We start from the raw sequence: 22819 nt of genomic DNA, 5'->3' as shown, positions 1-22819 counted from the left end.
TCTCTCAACTGGCGCGAATCTAAATGAGCCTACCGGAACCAGTTCATTCTATGGGTGGAGTGTACAGGTTGAGTGCAATTAAAGGGGCCATACATGAAAATGTGTAGCAAGTGGAAACACCTTTTTAACCCTGTTACATCAGCACCGTTGAGGATCGTGGGAACCTGCGCAGCGACATCAAGAACACGAGCACCAGGAAAACAGTGACTGCGCACCTTACCTTTGGCTGTGGTAGCGTGGATGTGGCAGACGATGGAGTCTCCGATGACCACAGCGTCGCGTTCCGCCTCGCGAAGAGGCCTCGAAGACCGGGGGCGGCGGAGGAGGAGAGGTCCTGGTCTGAGGCCTGGCTCGCGTTTTCGTCTGCTGAAGAACACAAGGTCCCTGGTATTATGGCGCCGGAGTTCTGGGTGCTCGGGCCCTGTGCAGAGAAACACACGGCGTAGAGGAAGCAGGAGTGTTAATATTAATATTGCACTGCAAACTTACCGAGGATTGGTGAGCGTCAGCACGGGATGTTTCCAGCTCTGTCTGCCGCTTGCGTAGCTCGGCCTGCTTCTCGAGAAGGGTCCGAATCTGTCGCTCCATGGCCTCCAGTTCCAACTGCACCGCATGCAGCTCAAACGTGTCCTCACCTGCACACAAAGGTAGAGAAACATCCGATACACTCACCATTAGAACAGACAAACAATAATATAGTGAGAGAAGAGTACAAACGCTAGAGTGACCACGCCGCTATTGCTAACAGGCTAAAGCTAATAGTGAATGTTCAGGAAGTCGGATAAAACTAGCGATATCAAGGCAATCCGAGTGTTTTTTATATAAAATAATGTTGGGGATGTGTTCCCCTGCCGAAAAAGATAAGTTAATAATTTAAGTTATAAGTTATAATTTTAAGAGATAAAAACAAGCAATTAGGAATCAGCTCGACAGAGCTCTAGCTCAAACAGTGCGGCAGCAACAAACAAGAAGTGACGCCACACATGAATTTTTTCAATTCGAGCACAAACACTCTGCAAGCAACATTTCACAAAAATGTCTGACACTGTTAAAAAAGACAAAGATATTGTGACATTTGTTTTGGTATTGTGTGGTTGCCAAATGTATAAGTGGAACATGTCCATAGTTAAATGATATACTCCAACTGTGCACTGGGAGCAATTCTGCCATGAAATTAACTATGTATATTTTGGAACAGCGCTAGTAAGTTTGTCTGGAAACATAACCCAAAACTGTTCAAACTAATCACTCACCAATTCACTCACCATTCCTCCTGCCAAAATACGCAACAAGATAATTGATATATTTTTAATTACCTCACACACAACTGCTCTGCTCTTTAACCTAGTGCAGTGGTTCCCAAACCTGTCCTGGAGGACCCCCAGCCCTGCACATTTTGTACAAAATGTGCAGGGCTGGGGGTCTTCCAGGACAGGTTTGGGAACCACTGACCTAGTGACAGCTCTTTAACTTTAAAGCTATTTCAAAAGGTAGTGGGCATAATTATACCTTCATTTGACCAAATTCTAAGGCAGTATTGCATCTAACCTTCTCAGACAATGCAATCTCATTATAATTATCCAAGATGGTAGACAGAGTCTAGACAGGGGTCAAGGTTTGGCTGGTAAACCTGGACCTTCTAGCAGTTATGGATAGATGCCATAACTACACACTTTGCAGGTGGCAAATGTTGCACTCCTTGAAAAGGGGGAAAATATATATTAATAAATGAAGAGACACGGACTTGTGCTGCTGTCTGCGTGCTGAGCTGTATTGGCTGTGACGCACAGCACAGTTCGTGTCAGCTACTCCCGGCAGCCTTTGAGTTCCCCCTACTGGACACTCCTTGAATTACATCTATTTTTTTTAGTTAACCAACAGAATTAGAACAATAATAAACATCACCTTATGAATTAATCATTTTGACTTAGCACTCTTTATGTTGCAGTTAACTTAAACTAATAACAGTTATCAACTATAATAGTTAATCATATTAATCTTTTTTTTTTTTAAACCACTACACACTCCCCCTCAAAATTATCAAAATTATCATATTAAAATGTCATCCTGACATCTTGCAATTCATTTGTACTGTTTTTTTTTAATAACAAGCTTATTAGTCTTTGTTTCATGTGGACTACGCTGCTTTTACTAAATCAATGTTTTCTCAGCCTGTATTATGCCACAGTCTATCTCTGATATCCGTATGCAAGATATGAGTTAGGATTATAAAATGGCACTGGGCTTGGCCATGGTAGAAATGTTTGCTGTCCACAGTAAGGCATGTTCTGATACTGCTGAACTTCACCATTACAGCTTGTATTATAGCAAGTGGGAGTACCGAGGTGATCGTAAGTGAACAGTCGAGGGGCTCGTCTTTCTCTCTGAGGTCTAGAATATCTCTCATCTGTTGTTGAATCATTACATGGCTCAGGTGATGCTGTGTTCTCAATTTGAACCTGTTCCTCTTTGCACTGACCCATCACAAAGGAATGCTCAGCTTGAATCAGTTCCTCATCACAGTCTTCTTCACCTGGGCATCCTTCCTCTGATAGTCCAACAACATCCACTTAGTCTCTGATTTCTGTGATTTCCTCAGTCTGCTCAGCCAGTCCACTCATCCCTCTTTCCAGTCTGGGATGTCAGCCATAAAGAAGATAGAAAGGTGAGAATCCTGTGACCTCAGATTTTGTACTATTATATGCAAGGATAAACTTATTCAGGGATTCCTTCCAGTTCGTCTTCTGCTTGTCTGTCAGTGTTTTGAGCATTTGAAGTAAGGTCCTGTTAAATCGCTCTGTCTGACCATTCCCTTGTGGGTGGTATGGCGTCGTTCTGGAACTGAGGACACCGCAATTCTTTGTCAGCTGGGCGAAAAGCTGATTTTCAAATTCACCACCTTGGTCATGGTATATTCGTTTTGGAAATCCAAAACGCAGGGCAAAGTCATTAAACAGCTACCGTTTTAGCAGACTTTGATGTTGTGAGGTATGCCTGTGCAAACCATGTAAAGTTGTCGACTATCACCAATATTCATATCCCCCCTTACATTTGTCTAAATGCAGGAAGTCTACAGATACAAGCTCAAAGGGCTGCGTTGTGATGATATTGGTGAGAGGGGCCCTCGCCTCTTTACAAGGCTTCTTTTGCTTCAAACAAGGACAGCTTTTTGCAACATAATATTCAACCTCTTGTTGCATATGAGGCCAAAAGAAACGGTCTCTGACATTGGTGGCCCATCTCATTATGCAACTCTTTCAGTACAACTGTCTTGTATCTTTCAGGTAGAACCAATTGGTTCCTGGTAGCTGTTAGGTATCCTGGTATCTGCTTCAGGATCCAATTTTCATCTACATGGAGCTTCTCCCGCTCTGTAAGAGACTTAATTTGGTGGCCACGGGGCCTCACACTGGTCAATTTACATTTTATTATAGGTCCAATGTGTGGATCCTCCTGTTGGGCCTGTCATATCTCATCCACAGGAATAGAACTGTTGCCATCCCCATCTGATAAACATGGAGAATCAGACAATGTCCATGATGACGAAGCTTCTTGTACTTCTACCGCTTGAGCAGTTGCTGCAATACAGTCTGATGACAATTCCTCTGTACATTGTATAATCATCTCTTCAATGCCGAGAGGCAATCTTGATAAGCTGTCAGCATCTGCATTCTCTCGGCCAGGGCAGTACTTTATCGAAAAATGGAAATCGGCTAGCTCAGCTACCCACCTACAACCAGTTGCATTCAGTTTCACACTAGATAGTACATACGTGAGGGGGTTATTATCACTGAAGACCGTGAATGTATGTGCGTAGTATAAGTAGTCCCTGAATTTCTCGGTCACCGATCACTTATGGGCGAGGAACTCTAATTTACCCGAATGGAGATGGTAGTTTCCTTCGGCTGCTGTGAGTGTCCAAGAGCCATACGCTATTACACAGAGCTTGCCATCCTGCTTTTGGTATAATACTGCCCCCAGACCTTGGTTTGAGGCATCTGTGTGAAGAATAAAGGGCAGCAAAAAATCTGGGAATCTGAGGATAGGTGGCTTGACCAGATGGTTGATCAACTGCTCTAAAATCTCTTGGTGCTCAGCTTTCCAAACTATTGGTTGGTTAGAAGGCACTCCTCTATTCTTCAGTTTGCTTTGCCTTGATTTTTGACACATCTTTTCCTCTCCTGGGGTGCCCTTGAGTAAGTCATATAGTGGTCCAGCAATCTTTGAGAAATCTTTAATATATTGCCAGTAGTAGCTTAATAGGCCCATCACAGTTCGCAGCTGTCCGACAGTGCTTGGTCTCCTTTCCTTCCATGCTCACACAGCCTCTGTATCAGCTGGATCCACTTTGCTGCCTTCGGCAGAAACAATTCTTCCAAGATAGCGGATTTCCTTTTTGACCATTCCACATTTACTTGGTTTCAGTTTAATTCTGTACCATCTAAGCTGCTGCAGTACCTCCCGCACATGGTGGACGTGGTCTTCAAAAGACTTGCTGTAGACTAAGATGTCATCTAGATACAGCACACATATCCGGTCTCTCAAACTCTCCTCATTCCTCCATACACCTTTGAAAGGCAGCTGGAGCATTCATCAGGCCAAAAGGAATTAGTTTCCACTCATATAACCCCCATGGAGTTATGAATGCGGTCAGGGATCTACTCTCCTTCGCCATAAACTCTTGATAAAACCCTTTGCCCTGATCTAATAATAAAAACCATGAATTCCCACCCAGGTTGTTGAGGATATCTTGTACCCTGGGGAATTGGCTGACGATCAGGATGGGTCTTCTTATTCAGCTCCCTGTAATCCACATAAAGTCGCAGGCTTCCATCCCTTTTCCTAACACAGACAACAGGTGATGCATAAGATGATGTTGATTTTGATATCCAGCCCTGAGCAATCAGGTCATGAAGGTAATCTTTCACTTCCCTATAAAGCGACTTAGGCACAGATATGTGCGAGCGTGCAACAGGAATTGTGTCTTTTAGAGATATTTTCAGCATTAGATTTTCTATGCATCTGATGTCATCATCTGATTTGGAGAATGACAAACATTCCTCTAGTAACATTTTGTGTACTATTTCTTTTTCAGATGACTCAAATCCACTGGGGGGTCCCAAGCATCAATGGTAGACTCAATGCTGCTCGTTTGGATGGAAGTCACTGATGCAGGTATGGACCGACTTGACTGATCAAATGACATGGATGGATAAACAGCTTGTACCCCATGTGCTGTTCCAATGACTGTTTTCCCACACAGGACAATGTCATGATCCGTTGGGTTTCGAGCATCAAGTACGATGTACGATGGGGCACCCCTCTTCACCTGCACAAGTGTCTCCTGGAACTCTAGCCCTTCTGCCCATTTGGGATCAACATCAGGTTCAAACATCAAAGTGGTGTCCTCCTTCAGTGGGCTCATTTTATTCGGCACTCAACCTGCAGAGAAGTATGCTTGGGTATTAACACCTTTTCTCTGAGAATCCTCACCACATATTCATTTGACTTTTCTGCCTTTACAAGTTCTATAAAGGCTTGAATGTGGTTTGTCTCTAATCTCGGGAAAGTCATCTTCACTATTCTCTTTAACTGTTCCCCACATGTTTGATCAGTACTTTCACCTGTGCTATTGGTCACTATGAGCTCAATAGCGTTGTAAGCAATGATAGGATGGGAGAGGTGTTTTCCCTTTGTTACTAGAATGGGAATGACGGGATCTCTGCTATAACTGTTTTCTCCTGGCAACCAAAATGTGACTTCTATCCATCCATCATAGGGGATATCTTGTCCATTGGCTGCAACTGTCTGAAGTGTGTCAGATGCATCAATTATCTCGGAGACAAGCCTCAGCTTCACATCAGGTAATACGTTATTTTTCCACCACTCATCAATGATACAAACTTGAGAACCTGTGTCCCACAATGCTGTTGTTTTTACTCCATGGATATAACAATCAATGAAACACTGTTTTCCCACTAAACTGGCCACACTCAATGTTTTGTTTGAATTTGTTCTCATTTTGAATCTTAATTCTTTTACATCTTTGTGTCCATTCTGCTTACAGTCTTTATTGTGTTCACTTCAGTGATGAGCTTGACATAACTTAGAGCAGTAAAGGGCCTTGTGGCATGATGTACACAGTCTGAAATTATGGGAATCCCCCTTCACGCCACAAGACAAGCACTGTTGGTGGGACTTTAACACCTGGCAGGTCACTTCCTGTTCCATGGAAGCAACCCTCCCTTGTTTAAATTACCATCTCTGGCTAAATTTGTTGTTCTTACTCTGCAGCCTGCCAGGAAATGCTCACTGCTTGCACATCTGTAACAGTGTGTACAATACATATCAGTTCCACTCTGTTGGCAGTTTAAACACCTCCTAGGACAACTCCTGGGCTGCATGAAATGACGTTGAGGAGCAAATCATTGTTGAAATTGAGCGGTTCTTCCTTTCTGTCCTGGGCTGTATGTTGGCCAATACGCAGGAGACGAATACTCAAACTGATTTACTGGTATGTTGTTTTGTAAACCAGGTGTGGACAAATTCTGTGCTGCACTGGCTTGAGGCAGTTAAATCGACTCTCTGATTTGTGACACTTCAGCACTAAGGTTCTTTAATGGTGCCATATCTGATTTGATTTCTCTGATTTCATTTAGCAAGTCAGAACTGTGTTTGTTCTTATTTTCCTGAGGCAACATTTTCCCTTTCTTCTCTGTAGGTGCTGGAACATCAGTGCATTCAAGTAAGTGCACCATCGCCTGATGTTGGACTGCAGTTTTCTTTTTACTTTGTCTCTCTGCCTCAGTCATGCATGCAATATTCAATTTCTCTAACAGTTCATCACTCACATCTGTTTGTTGCAGGTATGGCTTGAGGTCACCTCTGATGTAGTAGTCGTTTTGCAGGCCGGTAAGAACTGTGTGGAGAAACATATTTTGCATCAGAATAGGATCGTAAGTAGTGTTAACATATACCTTGTGTCACTTTTGAATGATTTATGGCTTTTGCATATGATTTATTGCACCCTCATAATTCTCAGACTGACAGCTGTCAGATGTCAGGACATGTGTCAGGTAATATATGACCCATGGTGTTACATTGTGACGTGGCTATGTGACTTCCTATACCAGTGGCTGTATGACTTCCCAAGCTGTTGTCTGTACGTGTTAAAAACAGATCAAAACAGGGGGAGACTTTTGACTTCTCCCACCCAGCAATGATATTTTATGGTTTATTCCTTCCTTGTCTCCTGGCTCCTTCCAGTCTGATGGGCAAAGGTGTGATGTCTGCGATCGTTCATTTCTTTGATTGCGGGGTGCCTTAAAAGATACCCAAGCCTAGTTTGTGTTATGCTGACACCTCACCAGGAACAGTAATGGGGTTCAATACAGTATATGTTAATTGAGTCAAAATATTTGGATCGTGACATTCAGGTAGACAATCATCCCAACAAAACAAAAGGTATGACCATTAAAATAAGTGGCCTGGTGTTTTAGAAGCCTGTATGGGACATTAATGGTCGATAGGGTGGGGTGGGGGGTCTATCATACTGGGTGATTATGCGTAGTCTACGTGACGCCTGAGGGTGATGACCCATTTATTGGGGTGATTGGGTGAAGTTTTATATATGTTAATAATGTTGTGGGCTGTACCGGCTATTTACGTTTTGAGGTCTCTGTATAAAGCCGGCCAGTTTTTTCGTCAGTATGTATCCAAGCACGCGTGTGTGTCAGACAATCTTCGATCTCAAACAAACTATTTCATTCACACCACGGCTGTTATCGGGACGTTCGAGTGTTTTACTGTGAAGATGACTGCTTTATTCAACAGTGAGTATGCTTATCGTTGTTATTATTATTATTATTAAGAAAAAAAAAAAAAAGAAAAAAAGTTTTATTTGTGTCCGTGAGTCACGGAACTATTACGTTACTTAAACAGGATCTCTACGCTTCAGGTGACGCGGACAATGCGTGTGGAAATCTTGATGATCTTGTTGAACAAATTCAATTTCTCAATCAAGCGAGTGGTATGTATAATTTTACGTTACATGCAGAACACTGCACGTCTAGTGTAATTGACGTTATACAATATGTTTTATTTATTCATGCATTCGTCTTTTATTTTTTATTTATATATTTAATTATTTTACCAGGAGGGTCGAAAAACGGACTCAGATCTGCAACAAATCAGCCGCCTTCGCGAGGCAGCTCGAACAATCCGGAACTGGGTTAGTGTTTGTAAACCATACGCCACATAAAATGCCTTTGGTGGATTTACATTCTGTCTGAACGAACGCTTGTTGTTCTTAAATTCACACGAATCGTATACATTGCTGTATCGTATTTTATATAATGTGTATATTTTAACATTGTTAACAGGAGATCCTAAACCTGAAACTAGCTCCTCGACAAATCAGCCGCCATCGCCAGGCAGCACGAACAACCCGGAGCTGGGTGAGTGTTTGTAAACCATAAGTCATATAAAATGTCTTTGGTGGATTTACATTCTGCCTGAACAATGCGTGTTTGCTCTTATATCTAGACACTTGTATGTTGTTTAGCGATGGTGTAAATGTATAATGTGCTTTTTTTTTTTTTCAAATTTGTTATCAGGAGGAACGTATCCTGCGAGTACGTCATCAAAACGTGTATGCATCCAGCCACTCAGTAAGTGTTGTAATATTTCGTTATCTACTATATACGTTATGTTTTGTTTTTTGTTTTTGTTGTTGTTTTAACAGCTTTTTATTATATGTATTCCAGAAGGATTATCGAACCTTATAAAAAGTATCGATACGCCGCAGTGTAGGGGTGATACAGAGAAACCTGGCTGCAGTGGGATAACGTCGAAAAACCGCCTCAAACGTAAAAACGCCGTGGGTAACCGGACAAAAGCAAAACCTCCGGTTGATTGTGAGAGAGACACCGACTGTATTCCACAGACACCGGATCGTAAGAGACCAAGACAATCATTTGGAGCAATAGTTGGTAAGTGTGTGAAATCGTTAGATAGTCAAGCATGTGAATAAAACAATGCTGTGTTGATTTTCTGTTTAAACTGTTTATAATGGTAACCTGTATATGTGTTTAGTATGAGCAAATAGTTTCTAAACATCGACCCTATCTATCGATGCTTGTTAGTATTACACACACACACACACACACACACGATATAATAAAATAATATACTTTCTTCTTCTTCTTCTTAACAGATGTGAATGCTGATGACAACGTGGTCCCAGATGTAGATGATGTCCAGAACTGGGGTGATGGTCTGTTAGAATCGTGGGATGCCTGTGAATTCACTGTGTTACCTAAAGAAACACAACCGCATGTTCCATCTGATGAAAACGTGGCGGTCGTGGCGGAATCAGACCCTGAGGAACTACCTTCAAATCAGGAGGCTTTCATACGGGAGTCACATCTGAATATAGACACTCAATTCATAACCACCCTTATACAGGACACTGTCAAGTCTGTATTGCTTACCTTGGAGGAGCAGCGTACGAAAATTATACAGGATACAGTCAAGTCTGTATTGCTTGCCTTGGAGGAACAGCGCAGGAAAATTATACAGGACACAATCAGGACTGAACTTCTTGCTTTCGAAAGACACTTTACAGCCCTTTCACAGCGACAACAAGAGCAAGGTATTTGGATTAAACAATCCATAGCAGAGCATCGCTTGAACAACGGCGTGGTCCGTCAAGTGGCCCGTGATCAAGGCCTGACAACAGATGTGTTGAGGCAGGTTGTCATCACTCTTAAAAAGCGTTATGGGTGAGTTGTAATTACTTTTTACATTGATGTGTAATTTTGTTTTGTTTCTTTTAAAAACGATTCATGTCAAAACAGTGTGTAATTTAGAGTGGTTGTTTAGGACCGTTGTGTTTTAAGTGTACAAACGACGTTTTTTTGTTTTGTTTTTTAAAATAAATAAAAAAGAAAATTGTTTAAAATGCCAAAACGTTGTCGGGAGCCAGATGATTGTGGTCGAGGTGTGGTGGGACGGTTTAGACAAGACGATGGTCGTATGGACCCCGTCGAACTGTACTATAACACAGATGCTTTGCATTATTTATTTCGGGCTATTGAGGAGGAGGCTAATAGACCTGTATATACAACAGATAGGTTGCAAGAGTTATTAAACTACACAACACCACATAGAGAACAAGAACCAGACTGTAATTTTGAACAATTTGAAAACTTCCTGCGTATTGGTGGGTTGGCAGAAACACCCCCACAACAATTTGTACCAGAACCAAATTATGATCTTGTACAATTTGAACAAAATCACCCAGATATTGGATTTGAACAAACTGATCCAGAACCAAATTCTGATTTTGTACAATTTGATCAAAATGACCCAGATGTTGAAATCGCACAATTTCCACACCAGTCAGGTGGTAACACTGGTACCCAGTCACAATGCACTCTTAATCTTGACGCACCAAACATGGGTCTATCACATGACGTTATACAAACTTTGATAAGAGAGGGTGGTAATGTGGATGGGTACAGTGTGCTACCGCGCAGACGCTTCAATGGTTTGGAGATCCATAGACTACTAAATCTGAGGGAGATATCTTCTACAGATTTAGCAGACTACACTGTGTTTTTACACAACACACTTGGTGAAATAATGGCATTTTCCAGATTATTAGGCGGTGGTGATAGTTTAATCAACATCACCTTGAGTGGTCCAAGCCTGACATCAGATGTCAACACAGTCGTGGCTGGTAATGATGATGATGCATTAGATTTATTTATAAATCAGTTTGAAAAAATAATGCAAAGCAATGCTAACATACAGTTCGATGAGAGGATGAATTTAAAAGTGTCGATAGCAAGAAGTAAACACGGCGGCGTTTATAGAAAGGTGCGTGATCTAGCACATAATGAAGTGATTGGTAAAAACAGACTCAATCTGTTTTGTCCCACAAATATTTCTAACAATCTTTGTTTCGCAATCTGTTTGGCTCATTTCCTAAATCCTCAGAAACCACACACGGAGCTTGAGTCAGTAGCGTCAACGATACAAAATTCCGCCGGATATGCTGATCATCACAAAATCGCTCTGAAAGATATTGTGCAGTTTGAACGCTTGTTGAATATTAAAATAGTGGTGTTCTACAGGTCAGACACAGGGGATTTGGTGAAGTATGCAAACACAGATGATCCACATCCTAAAACTGTGTTTTTGTACCTGCATGACAGTCATTATTTTATGATAAAAAATCTGCGCGCGTTTATTGGCACGCCGTACGTGTGTGGTTTTTGCTACAAGGGTTTCACGTGTAGAAGAGATCACAGATGTCAGTACGTTTGTGATGTCTGTAATGCACCCGATTGTCACAAGTACCCCAAAGAACCAAAGCATTGCGCCGACTGTTTACGGTATTGCAAATCTGACTATTGTTTTGACATGCATAAAAAAACACCTGCTGGCATGCAACATGCACAGTGCGACGTTACCAAATATTGCCGAAAATGTAATAGGCGTTATCACGTCAGTGGTACAAATCCCAAACCCCATAATTGCACTGCAGATCGTTGCGCTCACTGTAGTGAGAGTTTGGTCACTGGTGGTGAACATCAATGCTTCATTCAACCAGTTAAGCCGGAGAAACCGAATGATCGCTACATATTTTATGATTTCGAGACACGTTATCAAAATAATCAGCACACACCCAATTTTGTGTGTGCTATCACGTTTGATGGTGAGGAGTTTGTGGCTGAAGGGCCCGATTGTGTGGATCGTCTCATTAAAAAGTTTAGACGCCCTCGTTATAGTAATTACACGTGGATTGCGCATAATGCGTCAGGCTTTGACAATTTTATTCTTTTGGAATACTTCACTAGAATGGGGATTGCGCCGAAAATTACGATGCGAGGCTGTCGTCTAATCTTGATGTTTGATGAGGCATACAAGCAGCGGTTTATCGACAGCTACTCTTTCATACCAATGCGATTGGCAAAAACACCTGCTGCATTTAATCTGACTAATGCTGAGAAGGGCTATTTCCCACACCACTTTAACCGTGTTGAAAATGACAATTACGTAGGCCCTTACCCCGACAAGGAATTTTACGGATACGCAACAATGTCGAATCAGGAGAGGGCAACGTTTGATGAGTGGTACAATACCATGTCTGACAAAACATTTGATTTTAAAAAAGAATTGGCAATCTATGGTAAAAACGATGTTGTTTTGCTCAGGGAGGCTTGCATGAAGTACCGCGAAGAATTTTTATTGTGCGCGGGCTTAGACCCTTTTAATTACACAACATTGGCGTCGACGTGTATGGCTGTGTATAAGACACACTACATCCCAAAAGACACGGTAGCTCTGACCCGAAACGATGCGTATACCAATCAGAACAAGACGTATTCAAATGTCTCAATTGAATGGCTTGAATACATCCAAAAATCACGTTCCATAGATATCCAACACGCACTAAATGGTGGTGAAGTTTCGATTGGAAAATACTATGTGGACGGATTCCATGATGATGGTACCACGAAAAAAGCATTCGAATTTCTCGGTTGTTTTTTTCATGGATGCGAACGCTGTCATAACCCCGCCGATATAAACCCTTTGACAAAATTGCCTTATTCCGTACTCCGAAGGCAGTGTGACGACAAGTTTGAAATTTTAGAGCGCGCATACAATCTTCAGACCGAACGGATTTGGCAGTGTGAATGGGAGTTCGCTAAACAGAGTGACGACGCTGTTATAGAATTCATGTCCACATACAACCGCCCTGAAAGATTGAAACCCCGCGATGCTCTGTATGGTGGTCGAACGAATGCGTTAAAGCTATACCACAAAGCTGCAGATGGCGAATTTATTCGTTATTTTGATTTTACGTCATTATATCCCTATGTGCAGGCACAAAAAACCTACCCCGTAGGCCATCCACAAATAATCCACAAGGATTTTCAAAACCTTGAAGATTATTATGGGCTAATAAAAGCTACCGTCATCCCGCCGAGAAAATTGCTTCACCCCGTACTACCGTTCAGAAGCTCGGGAAAGCTCCTTTTTCCTCTCTGTAGAACGTGTGCTGAACAGCAGAACCAGACTCAGCCATGTGTTCACAGTGATGAAGAAAGAGCCATTCACGGCTGCTGGGTTAGTATCGAGCTTTTAAAAGCTGTCGAGAAGGGGTATGTGGTATCTCAAATTCAAGAGGTCTGGCATTTCCCGCAACGATCTGACACGTTATTTTGCGATTATGTTAAGACATTTTTACAGTTCAAACAGGAGAGTTCAGGGTATCCCAAAGACGTCGTTACCGATGCAGACAAGGAGTCTTACATCAGAGACTACTTTGAGAAAGAGGACGTTAAATTGAATCCGGACAAAATCGAGTTTAACGCGGCACGCAGATCAATAATGAAACTCCTGCTGAACTCGCTTTGGGGTCGCTTCTCAATGAAAGAATCTCTTCCGACATCTGAATTAATTACAGACCCTGAACAGTTCGCCCGACACATTTTTAACACAGAATATGACATCAAACATTTCTCATTTGTGTCAGACACTGTTGCACTTGTTCAGTGGGCTTACGCAGATGGGAAAGGATGTCAGACCCGTGACATCAATGTCTTTCTTGGCGCTTTTACAACAGCCCATGCACGGTTAGAACTTTATGATCTTATGGATAGGCTGGGTGATAGGGTACTTTATTGCGACACTGATTCTGTGATATTCACATCTAAAGATGGTGAATATGAACCTCCGCTAGGGCCGTACCTTGGCAATCTCACTGACGAGGTTGGTGATAACGATCACATAGTGGAATTCTGTTCAAGCGGCCCGAAAAGTTATGGATATCGCACAGCTAAGGGTAAGGTGTGTATGAAAGCCAAAGGCATCACACTAAACGCTGTAAACTCCGAGGTCATTAGGCTAGACTCTTTGATCGGACTTGTCGAACAGTATGTTCGGGGGGTGGGTCGTGATAACTATATTCTTGCACGAGCTGATGGTATTGTAAGGAACAAAAAGAAATTCACTCTTCAAAACAAGTCAGTTGGCAAGAAATTCAAGGTAGTTTACAACAAACGCGTTCTGTGTCCAGACTTCACCACTCTACCATATGGCTACTGACAACGTTTTTGGTCACCATGGTGTGCGAGACACCGATGGTTTTGATTTCAGATTACAATTTCCATTTGCTTGTGTATTATGTGGACCTTCCAACTCTGGCAAAACGTTTTTTGTAAAAATGTTATTAGAAAATGCTAACAGTGTGATTTCTAGAAAGATTGAGAATATCGTGATAATATACGACTGTTGGCAGCCATTGTATGATGAATTATCAAGATTGTATGATATCAAATTTATTGAAGGAATACCACAGAGCTTGAATGATGATCAGCTGTTCCCTCCCAATAAAGCTGCCCTTTTAATCCTCGATGATGTTATGAATGATGCATGTAACAACGTCGAGATTGAACGTTTATTCACAAATTATGTGCATCACAGAAATATGAGTTGCTTGTACTTAATTCAGAATCTCTTTTGTAAAGGAAAATCCAGTAGAACCATCAATTTAAACACAAGTTATTTGGTGTTGTTTAAAAACCCCAGAGACAATACCCAAATTAATGTGTTAGCACGGCAGATGTATCCCAGAAACACCCAATTTTTTATGGATTGTTATCACGATGCTACCAGTGTTCCTTACGGATACCTTTTGGTTGACTTTAAAGCAGCAACCCCAGACCAGTATCGTCTCAGAACGAGTTTACTCTCAAAACATCCTGTTGTATACATTCAGAAAAAGAAAAAAAAACACTGACCCTGCTGTTTGTTAAAAATAAAAAAAAAATAAAAAATGTCTGCAAGACTTTTAAGGAACCTTCCGCTTTTAAAGCTGTTATTAAAAGCAACACCTAAACAAAGACGGGTTATTTTAGAGTCCGCTGCAGACGAGCTCGTAGTAGCATTGTGTGAGGTTGCTCTTAATGTTCTTCACGGCAATATACCGCTCACACCACAACAATATCAGAGACTGAAGAGAAGAAGATCTGATATTAAAATTGTTGCAGATAAGAAGGTTGGTGTTAAAAGGAAAAGACGGTTAATCAACCAAAAAGGGGGATTTTTATTACCACTTTTAAGCATCGCGATCCCCTTCATAACAAGCTTGGTTACCTCTAAATAAGATCTGACAATGGATTATGCTGAGAAGATGTTTTTAGTTCCACAACACCAGCTGGATATGTTGAAACCCTCTAACACACGTGAGTCTATACGTCAGTTCGTGGAAAATGATTTGGACATTACTATAAAAAACATTCTGCAAAGGTCTGATCTGAATCCCTATGAAAAAGCTAAAATGTACACAGTTGTTTTGCAAAGATTTTTAACAGTAGCTAAACAAGGGGATAGGGAGTCTGCAGCATTAACGCTGAGTTTTCCACAGCCCGAACATGATGAAAAAGAAGACCCACCAACAACAGTTAGTGAACCGTTTGGTGTTTTAGATAATGTTTCAGAAGAGATTTTAAAAAATGTGCCGCAGAGGCGTGTGAAAAATATTCGCTACATTTTAGAAAAAATGTCTAAATCTAAAGGTGTTTCTTCATGGACTGACACTGGTGAGTTTGTATTTAAAGGAGTAACAATCCCTGGTTCCCATATGCTTGATTTAATTAAAAGCATTACAGCACCACATAAGATTGCTGATGAGCGGAGACCGGATGGGTGGAATGAGTTTTTGGAAGCTTTTGCCGGTTTAAATTTACCACACTCTATGGTACCAAATCAACAGGTCAGACGTGCAATTAACTCTTTCAAAACCAAAACGGCACAGACTGTGACTGTTTCATCTAAGAAGAGTAAAAAACAGAAAGTGCATACGAGTACACCATCAACTCCTTCAAATCATTCTGAAGATCAAGTTTTCAGAACACCCAAACTTGAACATGGAAAGTGGTTAAGTTTTTAAATATGTTTAATATGAGTCCTGAACACGTGTATAATCGTTTATTATTATTATTATCGTCGTTATTATTATTAGTATTATTGTTATTATCATTATCGTTATTTTAACATGATATTTATTATGTGTGATGTCGTGTTAAAAAGTACAATAATAAAAGAGTCTATGCATGAATTTTTTAAAAATTGTTTGAATGTTTTATTAAAAGAAATCAAGCATGGGACATAAACATATCACCTGTTTCTACACACTGAACACATTTTAATGCATTTTCATTACATGGGGTTTGCTTTATTTTTTTCACAAATGCTGACACCATTTTGTCGTTTTTAATACAATCACCAGTATACAATTTCAACACATAATCATAATCAAACCCTTTCGCCATGTTGTAGAGGAAGAATACACAGTGCTGTCCACATGTATCTGATGAGTAATCTTGGACTTGGACAGTCGAGTGTTGGACCTCCTTAGAATTCCGAGTTAAAAATTTTTTGATAAATGATGGAAAAAGAGGATGCTCCGGCTTGTTCCCAAAGCTGTCAAAAAAACATCCAACGCCATCTTCGTTGATGTAGATGGCTAGCCAATGCTGGCCCGGAAGTCCAGATATATCTGTGTTTATAATAACTGATACTGGTAGTTTCCTTAGAGCCGTTTTTGGTAGATAATCACATGGGATCACGCCAAGAAAATGAACATTGCAGGAAAGTTTATCCATGATAGAAGTGAGTTGCACAGTGTTCATTACTTATGTGCTAATAATAATCAACCAGAACCTGTCGCCGATTTGAAACTTCAATTAGACTGTCAAAGACAGAATAAATTAATAATGTGACGGTACGGGGTAGAGGTAGTCTAAAACGGGCTTCTAGTCTAATATTTCCACTCTTGATAAGTGATACATGCTGACTGCACTCCTCGTCCGGTGTAAAGTTAAATGCGTACAGTGTATAACCATGCAAAAATTCCTCCCTATCAAAAGACAGAGGCTGGTTTTTAAGATGTCTTCCGGAAGCCAATGCTAACTGGTAAAACTCGCGCACTGCAGAACCGTTTTCATATTCAGGTTGCAAAGGTTTTGCAGGGTACTGTTGACCATCCACATAAACAGCTAGAAATTCTAAATCATAGTTTTTAAATGTAAATGGATTTTTATTATATGATCCTGTAAATGCATCATTATCAACCATCGCTATAACCATAGATTTTGGTAGCGTCCCTAAGAACAGATTTTCTTGATTGCAGACACGTGATCCTGCCGGTACTGAGAACGTCTTCATACAGACGCGTTCAATCGGATATTTGGCGGTTGTTGTAAGCAGCGCTTGTGCGTGACCCAACCTCACAGCTGGCGACACGGACACTTTTTTCACAAACAGCGATGCAGACAGAATGTTTAATTTATAAGCTGTGGCATTGTTCCTCATTAAACAGAACTCATCTTTACCTCTGGTCAAACGAACTCGGATGTCCAAAGAATGTATTAGAAGTTTGGATTGAAAGAATATATCACTATGGATAGGAGAAAGCAGTTCAACCACATTACTAGCATTAGTAAAGGCTGATCTCTTTGTCAGGCCACGATTTTCCCCAGCAGGGTCTGCTACGTCCATATGCCCCGCAGTGTCTTTGTAAAAGAGCCCTGCTGAGAAATTTGTTTCAAGGGTGTCTTTGCCATAGTTGGTAAGACAATCTATTATGCAACGATAAGGATATGTGCTAGAACTCTGTGATATAAGGCGATCACCAAGTGACACATCCACTTGTGTAAATATTGTAGCCCCAGGGTAATTGATAAGACCGACCGGGTCCCCATCTGCGATATCAGTCCCATCAGGATTGGTAATTTTGAGCCGCAAAAACAGAAGTGTATTGTTTAGGTCTACGTAATCCTCACCAGCCCCCGCAATAAAAAACTCCAAAGGTGTTGAGTCAGATATTGCTGATAATGGCGGCACTTCAATATAAGTATTTCTTTCGATCGAAGTTTGGGTTGGTGGGATTGTAAACAGATCCAGCTCTGTTTTTAAACATTCTTCTGACATGTTGTGAATAAGAGACATGTTCTAAAATATTGTATTAACAGATCTCTTTGCTCTTTTTGATGCAGTGTGTTTTGCTGTCTCCTTGCGCTTGCGTTTTACAACTGGCGTTTTCTTCTGAGCACGTTTTGTTTTCTTCTGTGTGTGGCCACTCCTCCGCACCCCTGGCGGCCTAGAAGCTCTTTTGCGAGTCATCACCATTAGACCGGACCCATCTTGAGTGTCGTTGTTGTTAAAAGATCTTGATATTGTATTGCTAACAACATCGCTTAATATATTTCTCGCAGCTGATTTAAGATGCGGTTTGGCTATACTAAATCCACGTTTTAGCAGCGGTATTGCCATTCTAAAAAAACCCCGAAAAAGTCCGCCCAAACCCGAACCATACATGACTCCGCCCCCGGCGTAGCCAGGTAGGCCACTGCCTGCCTGATTCTGATAGTATGCTACGTACCGCATGGGGTCTGCATTAAGATTACTGTGATAAACCATTTTTCTAACCGTGTATTAAAAAATACAATGTTTCACAGGTCTGAAGTGAAGTTTAACACACACCTTCCCGTAACTAAATCGTACGTCTTGATTTCGGTCGTCTTTCACTTGTATGCTTATATCGGTGATGGATGATTTATTAACCGGCACGTAATGCGGTCTGTCGTATCTAACACTAATGATCTTGTTATTCTCACCATCTATATGTACACACCTTAATAGTGGGACGTGATGGTCTCCAACTGATTGATATTCTATTATATCCGTATATATATAGATGGTGTAGAATCCAGCATGTATATCAGCTTGATAGGGCGCGTACGTCACAGGTGTGAACACAACACTACGGTCTTCATCACTTCGGTTATTAGTTTCTATAGCCACCCCCGGTTTTAATCCTAAAATAACAGCCAGCTTCCCATAAAACGTCAACGACGTCTTCGGGCCCCCTTTCAGAAACACCTTGTTTTTAACATGATCAAAACCCAATCTCACGTTTGTTGGAAGGTTCGCATTGATCTCTCTGATCAAAAAAACAACGTCATCATAATAACCGGCCTTTAACCTTTGTAGTACATTTGATATTTTTTTATCCCTGATTATGAAAATCTCAGTTTCTTTGTCTTCAGCAGGGTATTCGGGGTGGGAACCCTCTCTATCTGCAGGTGTTGTTTCATCGTAGTTGATGATGAATGCGGCGTCTTCCTCATTAAACGTATACCAGCTTCTAGGGTATTCAATTTCGATCAACCCAACTTCCCATTTTCCTTTTAAGTTTAGAGTTCTTGCCAATCTGGTTGTATAACTAGATATAGTGTTTTCTGTATAAGCAGCTAATGAGGCATTGCAGGGGAGCGTAACATAAAATCCACCCTCAGCCATGTTTGTAATTAGACTAATGCACACAACCTATGCATGAATTTGTTTTTATGGTGTTTGTACATCAACCAACTCTTTCTGATCAACCCATGATGCAAATTTAGCAGGCCATCCGAGCCACTGTACCAGCAGTAATGTTTTACGGCCCTTCCTCTTCTTATCTAAAATTTTTTCAACTTTAAATGTTTTGTCTTTACTCACAACTATTTTTTGTAACTCTTCCGCATAAAATACACCGTCGATAACGTCACCGTCATAATCACACAATCTGTAAACAGGAGGATCACGTGGGATACAGGCCGTAATAGTGAAAAACTCATGCGTGTAGTTTTCCTCATACCCTTTTGCAAAAGGCCCTCTTACTTTAGAAATTCTTACCACATCACCAATTTTGTATTTAAATACAGGTTTGACAGGGCTGTTTATGCTGTCACCGTATAGGTTATGTAACACATGAGACTCGTTTTCTTTACACACATCAATAGGCCTCATCTTGATACTTCTGTGATAACTGGCATTGTATCCTTGTGTGATGTCTTGAAGTATATCGATATAGCGTTTGGAGTTTGTAGCTGTTAAATATCGCCACATTCTACATTTCAACGTTCTATTAAATCTCTCGACGACACTCGCCTTTAATTCAGTTGGTGTTGTAAAATGCGTGATGTTATATTTTTTCATCAGATTTTGAAAGTGTTTATTGTAAAATTCTTTCCCTTTATCTGTCTTTAGCCTCAACGGTGTTCGTCCGTCATTCAGTATGGATTCAAAAGCTTTAGCAACCTCTACACCACTCTTGTTTTTTAACACACGTGTCCATGCATATTTACTAAACAGGTCGATACATGTCAACAGAAAATTATTGTTGTCATTCTCCTTGGAATATGCCGACATATCAACCAGATCAGATTTAAATTGCATATCAATACCATAGACAAAGACACGATTCCTTTTGTATTTCACAGGCGCTGTTCTGTGTAGCGTGTACGCGTCCTCACCAGCGAGCCAGTCTGAAACCTGCTTATTAGATAAACGAACACCTGTTTCTTTTAAAACAGCATCTTTTAAACGTTTTTTACCACCTAAAGAACCAGGGTTAGATGGTGTGTAATAAAACTTTTTCATTTCTTCAGACATATTGTCACATCAGCCTCCACAAAGGAATAACACGGATCATTTAAGTGAATAGGATATTTATTTTTCAAACAGTGAAAGAAAACACCGACATCATACATCATCGATATGGTGTAGAAATTGTATACACATTACAGTGTTTTTCTCAAGGATGTAATCAATCAGTGTATCAATGATTTCACAAACATCGGTCTGATCATCTCTTGACAGCATGACCACACATAAATCTGTCACATATGTACACAGACACAAAATATCGGCTACTCTAATACAATTCCCACATTCAGTCATCAGGTCTAAAATTTTTCTGATAGACACACAAATTGGCTCACCAGCGTTAACACACATACGCATCATATCAGTCCACTCATTTGACACCGATCTCACAACACACATTTGTTTCTTGAGGTTTGTAAAACGTTTGGCATCAACACCACATCTGTTTACATTGATAGATACACAACCATGGTCGTTAATGATGTTATACAACAAATTGGTCATTTCACATCTGATACGTCTTTTAAGTAGACACTTTGCCAGACCGGTAGCGAAGCACGTGTTTCCCATGGTGGTGTTACACACGATCAACTTGGACAAAGCCTTTCCAGCTGTCCACAGCGTCATAGACAATCTGTTCACTGTTAACGTCCACAACTTTTTCTCTGACTTCACGAAGTTTCTCCACAATGTATACCTCGTCACGCAATTCATGCAGAATAGCGTCAACAGAACCCTGAACCCTCTGGGGGTGCACCCTTAATCCGCAACGGTTCAGTGCTTGGGCGACGATGTGTTTAAGTTCCGGTTTAAGCAGACTGTGAGACAGCTCCTCAAAGTATGCATCGAAGAAATACGGTCCAGGTTCAAACAAACAGGAATGTCTGATTTGACTCGGGTGGTTTACTTCACAGCCTGCACAGAGTTCTTTAAGTTTTTTGTTGATGAGATGTTCCAGGAGGACGACGACAGTAGCTTTTATAATTCTGAACCCGTCGGTGCGGATACAGCTGTCTGTGTAGTCCACTCCGGCATAGGCCGCAGCTCCAGCTATTGTGCCAGTGTTGCCGTACGGTGTTGTAAGAAAGGTCAGATTGTGATACCCCAGATCCATGCAGAATTTATCCAACCAACTGTTGTCACATGTTTGTGGGTGGGGCTCCAATGGTATAGCATCGTCATCAGGCATCGTCACATCAGTTTCCGCAGTGTTGTAGCAGTAGCCAGTCGTAGATTCTTGAGACATAGCATTGTCATCAGGCATCACTACATCAGTTTCCGCAGTGTTGTAGCAGTAGACAGTTGTAGATTCTTGAGACATGGTGGCTGAATGTTTGTGAGCGTAGATATTTTTGCAGGCGTATTTAATGGCTGTAATATGTGGGTGGACTTAAGAGGCGGTCTTCAGTATTGGTAACGCCCCGCTCAGGGTGAAACAATTTCACCTTCACGGAGCTGTAACGATCATACATGTCACACCATCTAAACATCTTGTCAATACAGGTGAAAATATTGTCAAGCATACGTACATCCTTCCACTGAAACAAAAACCTCATGTCGTAGTGCATATGATGCTCAGACTCAGGGATAGGCCATGTACGCTCGTGGAGCTTTGTCTTGTCGTTGCAACAAAAAATATAAACACAATCCTCCGGTAGCTTTTTACCATGATCTCCGACCACGCGAAATCTTGTGTTGGGAGTCACGCCATCCCACTCAGCGATGTACAATGGATCATCACTGCAGTCATTCAAATCTCTCCAAATGTAATTGAAAAACATAAACCAGTCTTTCGCAGGGAAGATCAAACAAGGGTCTTGCCATGTAAAATCAGCTCCATCATCCACAGTGTAGAGTTTCACAACACGCGCCACCTTGTCAAACGCGTATCGTCCCACACGATTACCAGACATTACGAAATCACGCTTCACAAAATCCACATCTTCGTGAAGAAACTTTGTCAAACTAACATTTTGCTTCTTCCTAGGTGCAAAAGTCAGTTCATCCCTCATTTCAACAGGACCTCTTGTTGGTGAAACACACATAACCCTTCTAGGGGTTTTAGGAGTTCTCTGAGCTGCCATTGTAACAGGAATGTTGCAGAATATCTTCTGTGATCGATAGTGTAACACACCCCTAAACCTTATTTAAATAACAAAATTAGGATGTAGGTAGTGACGCAGGTGTGAAAAGTCTCCCCCTGTTTGATCTGTTTTTAACACGTACAGACAACAGCTTGGGAAGTCATACAGCCACTGGTATAGGAAGTCACATAGCCACGTCACAATGTAACACCATGGGTCATATATTTCCT

At 41.2% G+C, this 22819-nt stretch overlaps 1 protein-coding gene across 4 annotated transcripts; it reads left to right on the top strand.

Annotated features, from left to right (window-relative positions):
• Nucleotides 1-1435: 1435 nt before the first annotated feature.
• Nucleotides 1436-11681, top strand: LOC125280256. 4 transcript variants are annotated; one of them, XM_048210656.1, is made up of 10 exons: nucleotides 1436-5175; nucleotides 5264-6611; nucleotides 6722-6745; nucleotides 6867-7832; nucleotides 7958-8029; nucleotides 8156-8230; nucleotides 8382-8456; nucleotides 8616-8669; nucleotides 8766-8990; nucleotides 9215-11681. In XM_048210656.1, the coding sequence occupies exons 4-10, from the start codon at nucleotides 7631-7633 to the stop codon at nucleotides 9784-9786; spliced, it is 1275 nt and encodes a 424-aa protein (XP_048066613.1). In that variant the 5' UTR covers nucleotides 1436-5175; nucleotides 5264-6611; nucleotides 6722-6745; nucleotides 6867-7630; the 3' UTR covers nucleotides 9787-11681. The 4 variants fall into 4 exon arrangements, with proteins under 4 accessions (XP_048066613.1, XP_048066611.1, XP_048066612.1 ...); XM_048210654.1 differs by having other exon boundaries at nucleotides 5264-5462; nucleotides 5780-7832; XM_048210655.1 differs by having other exon boundaries at nucleotides 5264-6745.
• Nucleotides 11682-22819: the final 11138 nt, after the last annotated feature.

Source organism: Megalobrama amblycephala, linkage group LG12, assembly GCF_018812025.1.
Source record: "Megalobrama amblycephala isolate DHTTF-2021 linkage group LG12, ASM1881202v1, whole genome shotgun sequence".
NCBI lineage: Eukaryota > Metazoa > Chordata > Actinopteri > Cypriniformes > Xenocyprididae > Megalobrama > Megalobrama amblycephala.
The sequence above is the reverse complement of the archived record's forward strand: the minus strand, read 5'-3'. Positions and strand labels throughout refer to the sequence as shown.

Excerpts from the sequence above, each read along its gene's own strand:
- LOC125280256 (XM_048210654.1), top strand. The coding sequence starts at position 7,631 with ATGTTAATAATGTTGTGGGCTGTACCGGCTATTTACGTTTTGAGGTCT. Across the intron at positions 7,833-7,957 it reads GATGACTGCTTTATTCAACA|GTGACGCGGACAATGCGTGT; the intron begins GTGAGTATGCTT and ends TCTACGCTTCAG. Across the intron at positions 8,231-8,381 it reads CTCGAACAATCCGGAACTGG|GAGATCCTAAACCTGAAACT; the intron begins GTTAGTGTTTGT and ends CATTGTTAACAG.